The sequence below is a fragment of the Leucopleurus acutus genome (assembly GCF_964270905.1).
Source record: "Leucopleurus acutus genome assembly, chromosome: 8".
NCBI lineage: Eukaryota > Metazoa > Chordata > Mammalia > Artiodactyla > Delphinidae > Leucopleurus > Leucopleurus acutus.
In genome coordinates this window covers 99342792-99356282 of record NC_139151.1, presented here as the reverse complement: position 1 = coordinate 99356282, position 13491 = coordinate 99342792, and the positions used below count along the sequence as shown (strand labels likewise).

Below are 13491 nucleotides of genomic sequence, written 5' to 3'. Positions count from 1 at the left end.
TAAGAAAAATGGGAAGAAGCCTTGCTTGTAGTCTGAGCAGAGAGCAGGCCAGACCTAAGGAACTGGAGGAGCCATCAGCACAGACGCTACAGGCTGAGCTGGCTCCGTCTTCCTGGGTGTGATGGACTGGCGGCTGGGTCCTGCCACCTCCTTCCCCTCACACTGATGATGTTCCCCTGTTTTCACCAGCCTGAGCTGCCCCTGCTGTGTGCCGCTCCCGGGCACCTGCTAGCCCTGGGTCGCCACCTCTGGACTCCAGGGAGCCCAGGAATGTTGGGAATTCAAAACGTGAGCTCTGCCCGGACACACTTCCATGCCAGGTTCCCCTGTAACTGTCTCTGCCCAGCTTGTGAGCCTCCTGAAGGCATCGACCCCATCCTCTCTCGGTTCCAGGGCTCCCAATGGGCCCGGCCCCAAGGGTGCCCGTTAAAATGTCATGAAATGAACATCCCTGAGCTCGTAGCCGTAAGACAGGACTCCAAACACCATCGGATCACACAGTGAGAAAGGGATGCTCTTTTAAACTCTGTGCCAGCCTTACTCTGACATCAAGGAGAACGTCTCACTCCCACCGTCGCCCATCCCCACATGTAACCAAGAACAGGCGGGTCTTAGGCCAATGTATGTAGCAAGAGTAAGAGCATTGCTTTATTTTAGAACTGCCTTCAATTTGTAGCAAGTGATACTGGTTTTCCATTTAAAATAGCAACGATAAAGTTTCCTTTAAATGTGTTTTAAATTTTAATACAATTTCATACTTAGAGAAAAGTTGAAAGAATAACACAAAGAATTCTTGGATGCCCTTCATCCAGATTCCCCTAGAGTTAATGTTTTACTGCTTTTCCCACTCTCTGTCTCTCTTGTTTGTCTGTCTGTCTGTCTCTCTCCCCTCCCCCTTCCCCGGCCCCACACGGATTATTATTATTTTTTTGTGTGTGTGTGGTACGCGGGCCTCTCACTGCTGTGGCCTCTCCCGTTGCGGAGCACAGGCTCCCGACGCGCAGGCTCAGCAGCCATGGCTCACGGGCCCAGCCGCTCCGCGGCATAGTGGGATCTTCCCGGACCGGGGCACGAACCCGCGTCCCCTGCATCGGCAGGCGGACTCTCAACCATTGCGTCACCAGGGAAGCCCGGATTATTTTTTTTAACCATTTAAAAATAGGCTGTCCCTTCACTCCTAAATACTTTCATACTTCAGTTGTAATTCCTAAAAGCAAGAATATTTTCTTACATAGCTATAGCACACTTAACACTGATACAATACTATTATCTGATCTGCAGACCTCATTCCAATTTTACCATCTGTCTCAGTAATGTCCTTCATAGCAAAACAAAATCCCAGCTCATGCCTTGCATTCAGCTGCTGTGTCTCTTTTGCTCCTTTAATCTGAACAGTTCTTGAGTCTTTGTATTTTGTGATAATAGCATTTTTGAAGTGCATGCTAGATATTTTATAAAATGGCTAAGATTTCTTTATAAATAAAGTTTAAAAAACATGACTCTACTTAAAGAAAAACTATTAAGTAAGCAAGAGAACAAATCTTTCACAGATAAAGAAAAGAAAAACACACAGAAAACCGAGGTTTGAGAACTGCTGGTTTAAGTCAACTTCATTCTGGGGTGGTCAGGGCTGGCACGCTGGGTAAAGGATGGTGGGTAAAGCGTGGGACAAAGGCTGTTCCAGACTCTGGGCGTGAGCTCACCCTCGGGGGGAAGGGATCGGGTGCTGGGTTTCTCCTGGGTGCTGGCGAGTGGCTGGGAGGAAGGTGTGCTGTCGTGTGGGTCCACGGTGCATGCAAATCCCAGGTGTGTAGGTCACCAGAGAACAGGCCATAAAGTCAGGGATGGAGAAGAAAGCCTGACAAAGCAGCTGGAAGACTCGTGTGTGGATGGGAGAAGAGGTGAGTTTCCGGAAGTGGGGGATCTCAGGATCCTTACTGGGCAGGGCTCCAGAGTCCGTACTGTGGCCATCACCCGAACGCTCTGGGAGGTTCCCCACAGCCGGAGATGCAGGGTGACTAGCCTATCACTGGCCCTATCCCCAGGATAGGTGGCCTGGTAACTGATGGCCAGGATGGTCTTCTGTGGCCCTGGACCCCGCAAGGGTCTTCTCGAGGGATGGGTTGCTCTTGCCAGAGGGTGAGTGTGGGCATGAGCCGGGTGGTCCGCAGGGAGCCAGGCCTACGTCTTGGGGCTGCTGGGTGCCTCTAATGCACGAGGACAAGAGCAGGACACAGCAAACTTTGGGAAGTCAGGGCCTGCCACAGAAGGGGCCACGCGGCTGGGGGAGAAGAGGGTGACCGTCACAAGGGTGACACAAAGGGTGTCACTGTGTCCAGGTTGCGCAGAAGAGCTGGGGTAGTGGTGGTTACTGACCCCTGGGGGCTGCAGCATCTCATCCTCAGATGAGAGCCACCTCCTCTGGCCTCCATGTGGGGCTTGGGAGTCTGAGTGAGGCCCAGGGGAGGGGTGGCCATGCCCCAGAGGGGAGACCGGGATTTGCCGGACTCTCGTATATTCCGGAGGGAGAGCAATACACGGCCTGGGGGGCCGCGGGGGGCAACGCGCCCCTGAGTGCAGGGCGTGGATCAGTTTTCTCTGCCCGCCGTGTGAGGGTGGAGGGGAGGCTGTGGGCCTAGCTCTGCTCAGCCTGGAGGGCAGGAGGTCCCACAGGCAGGGAGGGTGCTTGGGAACCAGTCCCCCAGAAGGAAGCTGGATCTCCAGCAGAACCATGGCCCTGGGGGGCAGCTGCCCCTGCTTCTGCACTTGTGGGTGGCCGGGTGTGTGGGCCGGGGGAAGGGGAGCCAGGAAGGGGCACCTGCCTTCAGCCAGGATGGGCTGCGGTCCTTGGGGCGGGGTGGGGGAGGAGTCCTCCCCCAGGAAAGGATGCATCTCGATCCTCCCTCGGCCTCCGTCCTATCCCCGTTGCTCTCCAGCATCAACCTTCCCATTTTCTTTTCTGTTCCTCTTCCCGCGTGCTGTGCGGAGCCCTGCTGACTGGCTGAGAATCCGGCTGCCAGGCCGCAGCTGGGTGACCTTGAACTAGTTCCTTGACTTCTCTGGGCTACGCTTTTCTTACCTGGAAAACAATGGAAGTTAGGATACCTCACTGCCCTAGGAGGGTGTGAGGAGTAGGTGGGGCCACAGGTGTGAGGGATGCGGGACAGCACAGATAAAGGCGGCAGCTTGGTGGGGCCTTGCTGTCTGTTCCACTGTCTGCTCAGACCAGCACTGCCTCCGCTTCTCCGCCTCTGTCTCATGACGCACCCTCTCTCTCCTCTCTCTCTGTCTCTCTCTTCTTTGTCTTCCTCTGTTGCTATTTTGGTCCTTCCTCGGTGCTGGCGGCGAGGGATGAGCCTCTTTTCATGTCAGGATGCAGAACCCCGTCAAACTGGTAAACAGCTGAAGGATGTGGTGGGAGATGAACTTTCCACTGAGGCTGCTTTGAACTCATCCCTTCCTTGATGGGTCTCCCCAGCTCCTCCCCGCTTTGGAGACTCCATCCCATCTTCGTGAAGTGGGGACAAGGGCCTGGGGCCACGGCCAGGAGGCACCCACGCCGAGTGGCCACACGGCGCTCCAGTCCCCTCTGCCCGGCTCCAGAGCCTCCGAGAGGGTCTCGGGGAGGGGCGGGAGTGGAAACCACAGGTGGGGTGACAGGGAGGGACGGGGAGCTGAGCGGCGACTCGGCGGATGTGCCTCGGAGGCGAGGCTTCTGGCGGAAAAGGTACCAGGAGGCGGTGCCCAGCCAGGGCTGGGAAGCCTGAGCCTGTGCCGCCGGGAGTGGTCTCAGAGCCTTGGAACCACGCCAGCGCAGCCCATAGAGCGGACAGGAGCCAGGGACCCTGGTGGGGTATCCTGCCCTAGTCTCCTGCTGGCCTCATCCCTGGCTGACCCAGACCTGGAGGCCACAGAACTGTGGGCCTGAAGAGCAGTGAGATGCTCGGCTAGGCCTTCCGATTTGTAAGCGCAGAATCGAGCCTTGAGTGTGGACCCGACCACTTCAGGAGGCCGTGGGGAGTAGCAGCAGGGCCCGGCCACACCATGATGAGCTGGCAGCTACGGGAGAAACTCAGAAGCATCCCGAGACTCAGTTTTCTCCACCATAAGATGGGGACGATAATAACACCTCACAGGGCTGTTGTGAGCACAAATGAGGCGGTACCTGTGTCATGCCCAGAACGGTGCCAGACGCGTTGTAGGGACTCAGGGATGGAAGCTATTATTAATGTCACTGTCCTATTACCATCGTGGCTGGAGGCTGCTGTGTTGGGAAATCACCTCCCATGTATGTGATCGCCCTCCAAATCTTAGACTCGTTCCCCATTCTCCAGTCCCGGCCACCAGTGTTCCATGGCCATCGCCCAGGTAGCCTTCCTCAAACCCATCTCCACTTTGCAGCAGAGATCTTTCTAGAGCATCCATCTCATCAGATCAGTTCCCTGCCTTAGAAACTACTCATGACTCCCCAGTGCCTCTAGAACAATGACCAAACTCCTGGGAAAGTTTCACAGACCCACTGAGATGCTCTCAGTGGCCTTTCCCACTTATGCCCTCCCTGCCCAGCCCCAGGCTTCAGCCAACATGCACCACACAACTGTTCAGCAAACTCCTATACATCCTTCAATAGCCTACTCATTTGTTCCCTTTTTGTCATGCTATCTCCAACAAACTCTGGCAGTTGGTGGCTTCTTCCCCTCTGTCCACACAGCACTCTCTACAATGTGCTGGAGTCCTGAATGAGGCAGAGGTTACGTGCTTGGGTAGCACATGGGACAAAACTTGAATACAGTCAATATTACTTTTGAAAATCCCTTGAGAGGCGTAAAGAAGCAAGGCGCCTAGGAATGTGGATAGAATGCCCTTTTTTGTATAAGGATGGGTGGGGGGGGAAGCAAGAGGTATTCCTATTTGCTGGTGTTTGCATCAGAGAAATAAGTGTTTACTTGGGGATGGGGAAGAGAGGGGAGAGGGTAGATGGGTGGGTAACAAGATTTTAATGATATACGTTTGTATGTTTGGAGTTTTGAAGCATGTGAACATATTTACTATTTAAAAGAAGGGAGGAAGGGGGGAGGAAGGAAGGAAAGGAAAGGAACAAAGGAAGGAAGGAAGGAAGGAAGGAAGGAAGGAAGGAAGGAAGGAAAAGAAAATGCAAGCTCCTTATGAAGTCTCCTGTATTTGAGTCTGTCCGGTGCTGCGTCCAACCAGATGTTTCTCCCTCCAATGTTAGAGCAGCCAGAAGAAGCAACGGGTTTGTGTTTCAAGCCCATCACGTATGAAAAATGTGAATCGTTAATAACCAAGATCCCATCCAGTGTGGTAAGATGCCCACTCAGTGAATGGTTCTCAGGGTCTGAGGGAACAGAGTCCCGGCTCCCATCTCTCTTCTCTCTTCCCGGGTGTTTGTTCACTGAGGGGTATGATGGGCTCAGTTGTGCTTTTTTTTCTCTTCTGCGGCTGAGTAGATACACTTAAGTTCCTGTGGTTTAACTATGCCCATGATGCGCCCCCACCGTTCAGTGTGGTGGTTTCACATTGGGCTTTGGAGTTAGGTAGAAAAGTTGTACTACTTGCCAAGCTGTGTGACCTCTGGCTCGTCACTTAACCTCTCTGGGCCTCAGTTTCCTTATTTATAAATTAGGGATGATACTAACTTCTCAGAGAGCTCTTTTGTGGATTATAAGAAATAATACATGCCTGGCACATAGTAATTGCCACTCACTGTCATCATTATCACCATCGTGGTCACCACCACCACACCCATGGAACATATTGCAGTTACTGATCTTTGTATCTGTCTCCCGCAGGGAAGAGCCAGGTTTCATTCCTCTCCGTGCCCCAGGGCCAGCATAGAGCCTGGCCGCATACAAGTGCCCAGGCAGTGAGTTATCCCAACCCTGAATTTAGCATCTGAGCACCCAGAAGGTGCCTGTGCTGTCGGTGGACAGACAGGCTGGTGTCTCCCGATCTCAGAGCTGGCTGGGGCTCTGTACCCAGCAGTGTAGCTCCAGTGGGCACAGGGACAGGGATGGGTTTCCACTGGAAGTACCATGGTTAACGCTCAGACTCCGAAGCCAGACGGCACATATTAAAATCCCAGTGTTGCTGCTTTTTAGCTGTGTGACTTGGACATTTACTTAACCGCTTTGAGCCTCAGTTTTCTCACCTATGAAATAGAGTTGGTGTGAGAATTGGCTGTCCTCAGCCTCTTCTCAGGCTGGACCACCCTTCACCTTGAAAGACACCTGGTTTCTTGCTCTGTCTTTGCTTACGCTATTCCTTCAACTTGGAATGCCCATCTCTCTCCACTCCCATAGCTAACTCCTACCTATCCTGCATGACCCACCTCAGGCATCACCTCCTCAGGAAGCCTTCCAGGATGGCCTGCCTCCAGCAGGGTCAGGGGCTCTTGTGGGCCCCATGCATTCCCTGTGTTTCGTTCTCTCACTGCACTCGCAGAGCCGGACAATTGCTGGAGCGCCTTCATTTCAGATATAGCCCCTCCCCCATATCAGTGTTTCTGAAATCGGGGTTCAGCTGCCACAACCATTTAACGTCTTTGTGTTTCCTCTCCCAGATCACTGAGGCATATATAATGCAAGGTCTCTAAGGAGTGGAGGGTAAGCGCACCGCTTATGACTGTAATTCCCCTGACGGGCTTCCATTCCTTCAGGTCACAGCGATGTCATTGATCCCAGCCTCTCCAGTCCCAGCTCAGGGCCTGGCTCTGTAAGGAATGGTCTGAGTGTTCTGGACGCGTAGAGGTGCGGGAAAGGTCTTTCCTGGGAGCAGCTCCCATCACCAGGCCCAGGAGACCTGGCAGGAGACCTTGTGGTTCAGGATGCCAGCCCTCAGAAAGTCCCCTGCCATGTGTGACCCTGGTGGTCCCAGGCTGCCTGGGGGCTGGGAGGGAGCAAGGGAGACATGTCTCAGAGTTTCCCCAATTTCTCTCGGTGTGTATGGAACAGAGGGGCCCAGGGATGGGGTGGTGGCTCTGGTGAGAAATGAGGGAGAACTCAGAGGGTGTCACCATCTCCCTGTCTGACTCCCAACGGGCAAAGGTGGGGAGGGGTAGGGCCAAATTGTGAATTGGCTACTAACTCTCTGAGTGACCTTGGACAAGTCCTTTCCCCTGCCAGGGCTCAGCGTCCTCCTCTGTAAAATGAGAGTGAGACAAACCTCCTCTAGCACCAATGTGCTAAGACCCCATGAATCGCTGTCTTCTCTTCTCCCCTTTCTCCTCTTATGGAGATCTCTCGCCTCTACTGATTCATCTACCAGTGAGAGGGAACACTCATTGCCAAGCCCCTAACCCACTGCTGTGTGCACTTTATGGACAAACTTTATAGCAAAGGCTCAGAGATGTAGAGTGACTTGCCGGAGACCACACAGCCAGGACAGGGTGGAGCCGGGATTTGAACCCTGGCTGTCTGAAAAAAAAGGCTTTCCACAAATCCCACAGACCCTGGGAGTCTGATCCCGCCCACCCCAGCACTAGCTCCCCCACTAGGAATCCCCCGCAGCCCCATGAAGGTTCAGAGGGCCGGAGGAGGGGGCCCCATCACAGGGCAACCACATCCTGTGACGGTTGCCCTGGGGAGTGCCAGCTTTCTTTGCACCTCTGGGAGAGGTGAACGGAAAACAGGCCCTGCTCAGCCGCTCAGGGCAAGGTCCACTGAGTGGCCTTCTGCACCATCCCTGGCTCTGGGAGGGCTCAGAGGAAACCTGACCCCCAGCCTTCTCCCTGTGGGCAGAGCTGGGCATTGGCTGGTGCAGCTGGGCTAAAACCCCAGCCTCTGAGCAACCTGGGATCAAGGCCTTTTCCAGGCAGGTCTGAGATAAATCTACTCACCCTCCCCTGCCTCAGAAGCTTATGGAGGCCCAGGTCAAAATGCATTCAGCGCAGCAAGGCTGGCCTCGCTGATCCAGGGCTCACTGGCAAATCAGGAAGGGGATGCTGAACTCACAGGCATCTGTCCATCACCTCCAGGAGGGCAGGCCCTGTGTCTTCTTGTCACTGCATCCCCAGCATGTTTCATGGTGCCGGGCCACAGTACTCAATACATTTCCAATTCACCCTGACATTTGCACCTTGATGGATAGAGCTGCCTCCAACCCAACACACACACAGACACACACACACACCGACACACACACACACACACACACACACACACACACACACACACAGGCAGAGCCTGGGTTCTGTGAGTTCAAAGACTTGTCACTCCACCCCTGGTTTCATTCCGCAACTGGTTTAATCTCGGGATACTCAGAGCAAGACACCAGAAGCTGGCCCTGAGCCCTCAGGCCTCTCCCTGGAGGCTGCCTGGGACACGTTTACGGCTCTAGGAGTGACACTGATATTTATGTGTTCATCGGGGAGGAGCCCATCCATCCAAGCAGACAGCTGGGGACTCGGGGCTTAGTGCAGCCTCTGGGCCCCTCCTGGAAGACATCTCTGTGCTTCTGCCCCACAGGGACGGAACCCCACTCTGGGTCTCTGGCGGGGCTGGATGGGACCATCCTTGTAAATCTTTGGAAGCTCAGAATAAGGATTGCTGCCCGGGAATGGCCACTGCAGATCAGGGCTGTGTCTCTGGTGGGCTCCGAGGCTCTCTAGAGGCAGGGCCGGCCCCGGGTGGTCGAGGTGGGGCAGCCATCCAGCTCCCTGTCCCATCCTGGGCTGTGCCCAGGAAGGCTGGACTCCCTGCTGGGTGCAGGTACCAACCTGAGCTTAGCCTGGGTCAGCTGGCGGCTCCCCCCCGCCAGCCCTAGCACCCACCTGTCAGATCAACAGCAGTCCAACGGCCCCTGCACATGGGGCCTCCCTGCCCCTCGCAGAGCTCCTCTGGGCCCTGAGCTGTCAGAGACTCAGGCAACCAAAGCCTCAGACACATGAGGGTCGGAAGGGGCCTCAGGAATCTCCCAGTTCAAACCTTCCACGTGGCCTGCCGGGCAGCGGCCTAGACTCTGCCTGGTCACCCCTGAGGCAGACAGCTCGGGCCCTTTCAGAGGCAGCACCTCTTCCTCGGGGCTGCTGTTTGGGGCTGGGGGAGGGCTGTGCTGGCAGGTCCTGTTGATGGATGGCGGCTGGGCCATACTAGGTGTGGAGGTTCCTTTCACGTCTCCAGGGGAGGACTCTCAGCTCCTGGGGCATGAGGGGAGGGTGGGGGGAGGGCAGGGGGAGGAGCCGCGCGGGGCCCAGGCTAGGCTGCTCCAATGTCATCATAGTCTTCATTGGAGGAGGAGTCAGGCTGGGGAGTGAGGGACCCTGTGCGGTGGGAGACTCAGGTCAGTGAGAGGCCCAGTCATTGTGCCTGCTGAGCAGGGACAGAGCTGAGCAGGTCTGGGTCCACATTCCTCTCCCCCGGATGCTGTGTGAGACCATCTTATAATCTTGTTCGTGGCTACCTCCTTTGCTAGAATGTCAGTTCTGAAGGCAGAGCCTTGTTTGTGTAGTTCAGGGCTATAGTCCCCGAGTGCTGGGACCCCCTCTGCTGCCACCAGCTCCCCCAAGGCGCCATCTGGCTGCTTCTGCTTGAATGCCTCCACTAATGGGGAGCTCACTGCCTCTCAAGCCATTCTCTTTGACTCTTTCTCTGCCCCACCTACATCCATTTTCCCTACCTCCCTATATTCTTGTTGGCTTTAAAAAATCCCGTTACTTCTCTTTTTTTTCCCCCCGTGGGCCAATGTATCCAGAGCTACCCCACTCATCCACCCTCCAGTCCCTCTCTGTGCCCCCTTCCAGAACCCCCTCCCCTGCCCCTGGCACCTGGACATCCAAACTGCTCAGCAGATGGGAGCTGGGGCGGCGGCTGGAAGTTCTGGTACCACTCTCCGGAGGAGGTGCTGGAGCTGTCATCAGCCGAAGGCCCTGCTGGAAACCCCCAGAGCCAGTCACCCTCTGCCAGGCTAGCTCACAAAGTGCCAGAGCTGGGAGGCCCTCAAGACTCAGTAGAGTCAGGTCCTTAGCTTGACACCTGAGGACAGGAAGGCCCAGAGAGGGGAGGAGACTTGTCCAAGGTCACACAGCACGTGGCTGCCGAGCTGGGACTAGAGTCCTGAACTCAGACTGGCTCAGGGCTCCCAGCTTTACGCTTCCTCTGGCCAGGTCGGCTACAGGACGGGAGGCTGGAGTGGGCACACAGCCCTCCTGGGCCCGCCTTACCTGGAAAAGTTGCCTGGGAGCCAGCCAGCTCCAAGTTCAGGGGCTGCCCCAGCAGGGGCTTCCTCTCTGAAGAAAACACTTGAGAGTTCCACGGAGGCAGCCTGCTGCCAGGGCTATTACAGCGCCCCTCCCCTGAAGATGTGCTGGAGCCGCCCTTGCTCCTTGGGTGGTGCTGAGGGCCCGTGGAGCGGGGGTCTGCAATGCAGTGTTCAGGGCTGGCAGGTGGGACCCGGGAGGCATGCACCTCTTCGAGTCCTGGGCCTGAAAGACAGAATCATGATAAGATGCAGTGCAGCAAGAGGGCTTTAAGTTAAACTTGAGAAAGAACTTACTGCCAATGGGAATCGTTAAAGTCAGGAAAGACCTGTTGAGGGAGCTGGCGCTGATGCATCTCAAGGCGAGTGACCTGCTAAGTCTGGAGGCAGGGCTGGCGTCCTAGTCACCCCCCTCCACGTCCCTCCCCAGCCTGACTCACCTTCCTCCAAGGGGGGCATCTGGAACCTGTTCTGCCGGACCTCTTCATCTGTGAAGCGGTGCCTCTGGGAATCTACAAGCAGAGATGGCGGTGAGGAAGGAGGTGGGTAGGCTCCACCCCCTTGTCTGGGGCGTCCGGAGCAGAGCTGCTGTTCTGTGGGATTCGGGAGGCTGAACAGGGCAGCAGGACAACCCTGACGGCTTAGTCTTTTTCATCAGATCCCCAGGCTCAAGTTCTAGTCCAGGCAGACCCCAAGCCTCAATCTGAAACCGGCCTGGGGACAGGCTGCTTCTGGACAGAAACCCTAGTGCCCTGCACCTCCCCAGCCCCAGCCGTCCCTCCTGCCACTTAAGGGAACACGGGGAGTGCTTCTGCTTGGGCAGCTCAGGGCAGCAAAAGGCCAGATGTTGCCCCTGAGGAGCCTTCCAGAGTGAAGCTGAGGGTCTGGAATCTTTGTATCCTGGGCTCTGCGGTACCTCTGTTTCAGAATCAGAGCGGTGCAGATTCATAGCATCTTAAGAACTTGAGTGTCTGGAATCTGGGAGTCAGCTTTTTGAATGTGTTACTGCTGACTTTTAGTCTCAGTGTCACAGGATTTTGGACTTCCGGTCTTGCATCTTACATGCCTGGACTCAGAATCTCAGGTTCTAAGGACACTCATCTCTGTGGCTCCCAAATGCTGGACCATGGCCCCGCAGAGTGGAACCATCCACACTGCCCCCCAGAGGCCCTGGTTCAGCAGGTGGGGCAAAGATGGCTGCTGCCCCCAGCACCCATCCTACTGCCCCGCTCCCGGTACTAGGAGACCTCTGGGCTTTATCTGGACACAGCTGCCCAGGACAGAGGCTTCGTCTCCCCGCCTCTCTTGCAGCTGCTGGGTTTACGTTCTGACGGGTGGAAAGTGCGTGGGAGCTGTGGGAGCATCCCTGGCGTCCTGCCATACAGGGTAGGGCACGCCTCACCTTCCCCCTTCCGGCAGCCTAGAATGCAGACACGGTGGTGAGCCACTCTGGACCATGTGGACCGGGCAACGTCTTAGGGACGGCAGAGTATCAAGAAAGGAGCCCGGGCCCCCTCCAACTTCTCCGGATGATGTCATTTGGAGTCTGTGTCACACACAGCCAAACTCTCATCCTAGCTTATAAGGGAGGTCCCGGGTGGGGCTCAGGAAGTTTCGATGAGCTCCCAAGGGATTTCACAATAGATGTGAGAGTCTCTGCTCTCGTCCGACCTCCCGGCCTCACGTGGGCCCTGCCTGAGCACTGGCTTTCCTCCTTCTATATCCCCAACAGGCAGAGAGCAGAGCTGGAGAAGCCGGATGAGAAGTGCGAGCTGGGCTCATGGTGGAGGTGGGCGAGGAGGTGAGATTGACGGGGCAGGATGGGACACAGAAGGGGTGAGAGCATGCGAGAAGCCATCTGAACTGGAGTGCCTCCCATCAGACACAGACGCAGCCACAGTTAGGTGACTGTCGAGGGACTTGTCTTGAGACCTGCATGACCACAGACAAGCACGGGAGAGAAGGTGGTCCAAGGGGAAATGACTAGAGATGTCTCCAGGGTCACAAAGCACTTTGAAAACTTCAGTGCGGGACCATTGAGCGTCAGTCCAGTGGTCACAGCGAGGGAGATGCCCCTCTCATCGTGCAGGGGTCACCAAGGGGGGAAACTAGCGCAGGCCCCCCGGCCAGCTGGGCCCTCTCCCTGGTGCGGGCCGGTGGGCCCTCGGGAGTCCGGGCGCGGCACTCACTGTAGAAGGTGGTCAGGGCCACGGGAGGCTGGCTGCTGAAGTCATAGTGCTCATAGTCTGAGTCCGAGCTGGAGTTCGAGTCTTCAGGGGGCGGAGCCTGGACCTGGATGGGCAGCTTGGGAACTGGGGAGAGAACAGAGTGGGGAGCGTGGCAAGGCAGGGGGCAGAAAGCTGCAAAGAGAGGCGGCAGAGAGCGCAGACCGTGGGGACCGGAGACAGAGGGGCAGGGAGTGCGCCAGGCAGCCCATCTCGTACAAGACCCTCGGGCCTGGGTTTTCCAAGCTCCCCCTCATCCATTTCAAACACGGGGAACTAAATAACATTCATTTACTTAACAAACACATAGTAGTCCCTGCAGGCCAGGCACTTTTCCAACATTTATAAATATTACCTCAGTTAATGCTCATAAGAACTCTGTGAGGTAGCTAGGTTAGTGTCCCCATTTTATAGCTGGGGAAACTGAGGCACAGAGACATTCTCACATTGCCTAGAGAAGCAGGCCACGTGGCTCTTAACCTCTAGACCATAATATTCAGTGAGTGGCTGCTCTGTGCCTCCTCTTGTGCTAGGTCTGTGTTCATACTCTCTTCTCAAATATCTGGATATCCCGTGTGCAAAGAATCTTTATAACATATGGCTGTGTTTTGTATTGGTTTTTGTGTCACTGAACTCTTTCAAATAAAGGCGATTTAATATATTCATAATGCAGTGGGATTAAACTCAACCTTCTTCACAAGACTCTCAAGAGGTAATGCATTGATGTATCATTAAAGATGCATGACTGATCCCGTTTTTTTTGACTCGGAAAATATGAAATAAGATTATGTTCCAGGAAGATCTTGATGGGGCGCTGCAGGGAGGCTGACTGGGCAGACCACTGGAAGAGGCAATGGTGTTACAAACCTACTGGCCAATTAGCAAAACAGAGCTTTCCTTTGAGAACCAAGGTCCAAAATGCCCTGGGCCTGTTTTGGTCCAGAATTCAAAAGCTTCGAGTTCTAGAATGAGTGCACTGGAAAGTCATCAGCCTATCAAGGCCCAGACTGAGGCTGGACCTGCTCAAGGTCCCACAGCCACTCGTGGGCTGGCC

The 13491-nt window shown here is 55.4% G+C and overlaps 1 protein-coding gene across 1 annotated transcript in view; it reads right to left on the bottom strand.

Annotated features, from left to right (window-relative positions):
* Positions 1–9212: 9212 nt before the first annotated feature.
* The window catches only part of CD6 (CD6 molecule), a gene marked incomplete at both ends in the record, with an annotated part of 40001 nt that continues 35722 nt past the window's right edge, over positions 9213–13491 (bottom strand). The window contains 5 exons of the mRNA XM_082844236.1: positions 9213–9277; positions 9782–9886; positions 10178–10438; positions 10653–10724; positions 12402–12524. Of these exons, the coding sequence (XP_082700362.1) occupies positions 9213–9277; positions 9782–9886; positions 10178–10438; positions 10653–10724; positions 12402–12524 (626 nt within the window). The remainder of the gene's footprint in view (positions 9278–9781; positions 9887–10177; positions 10439–10652; positions 10725–12401; positions 12525–13491) is intronic.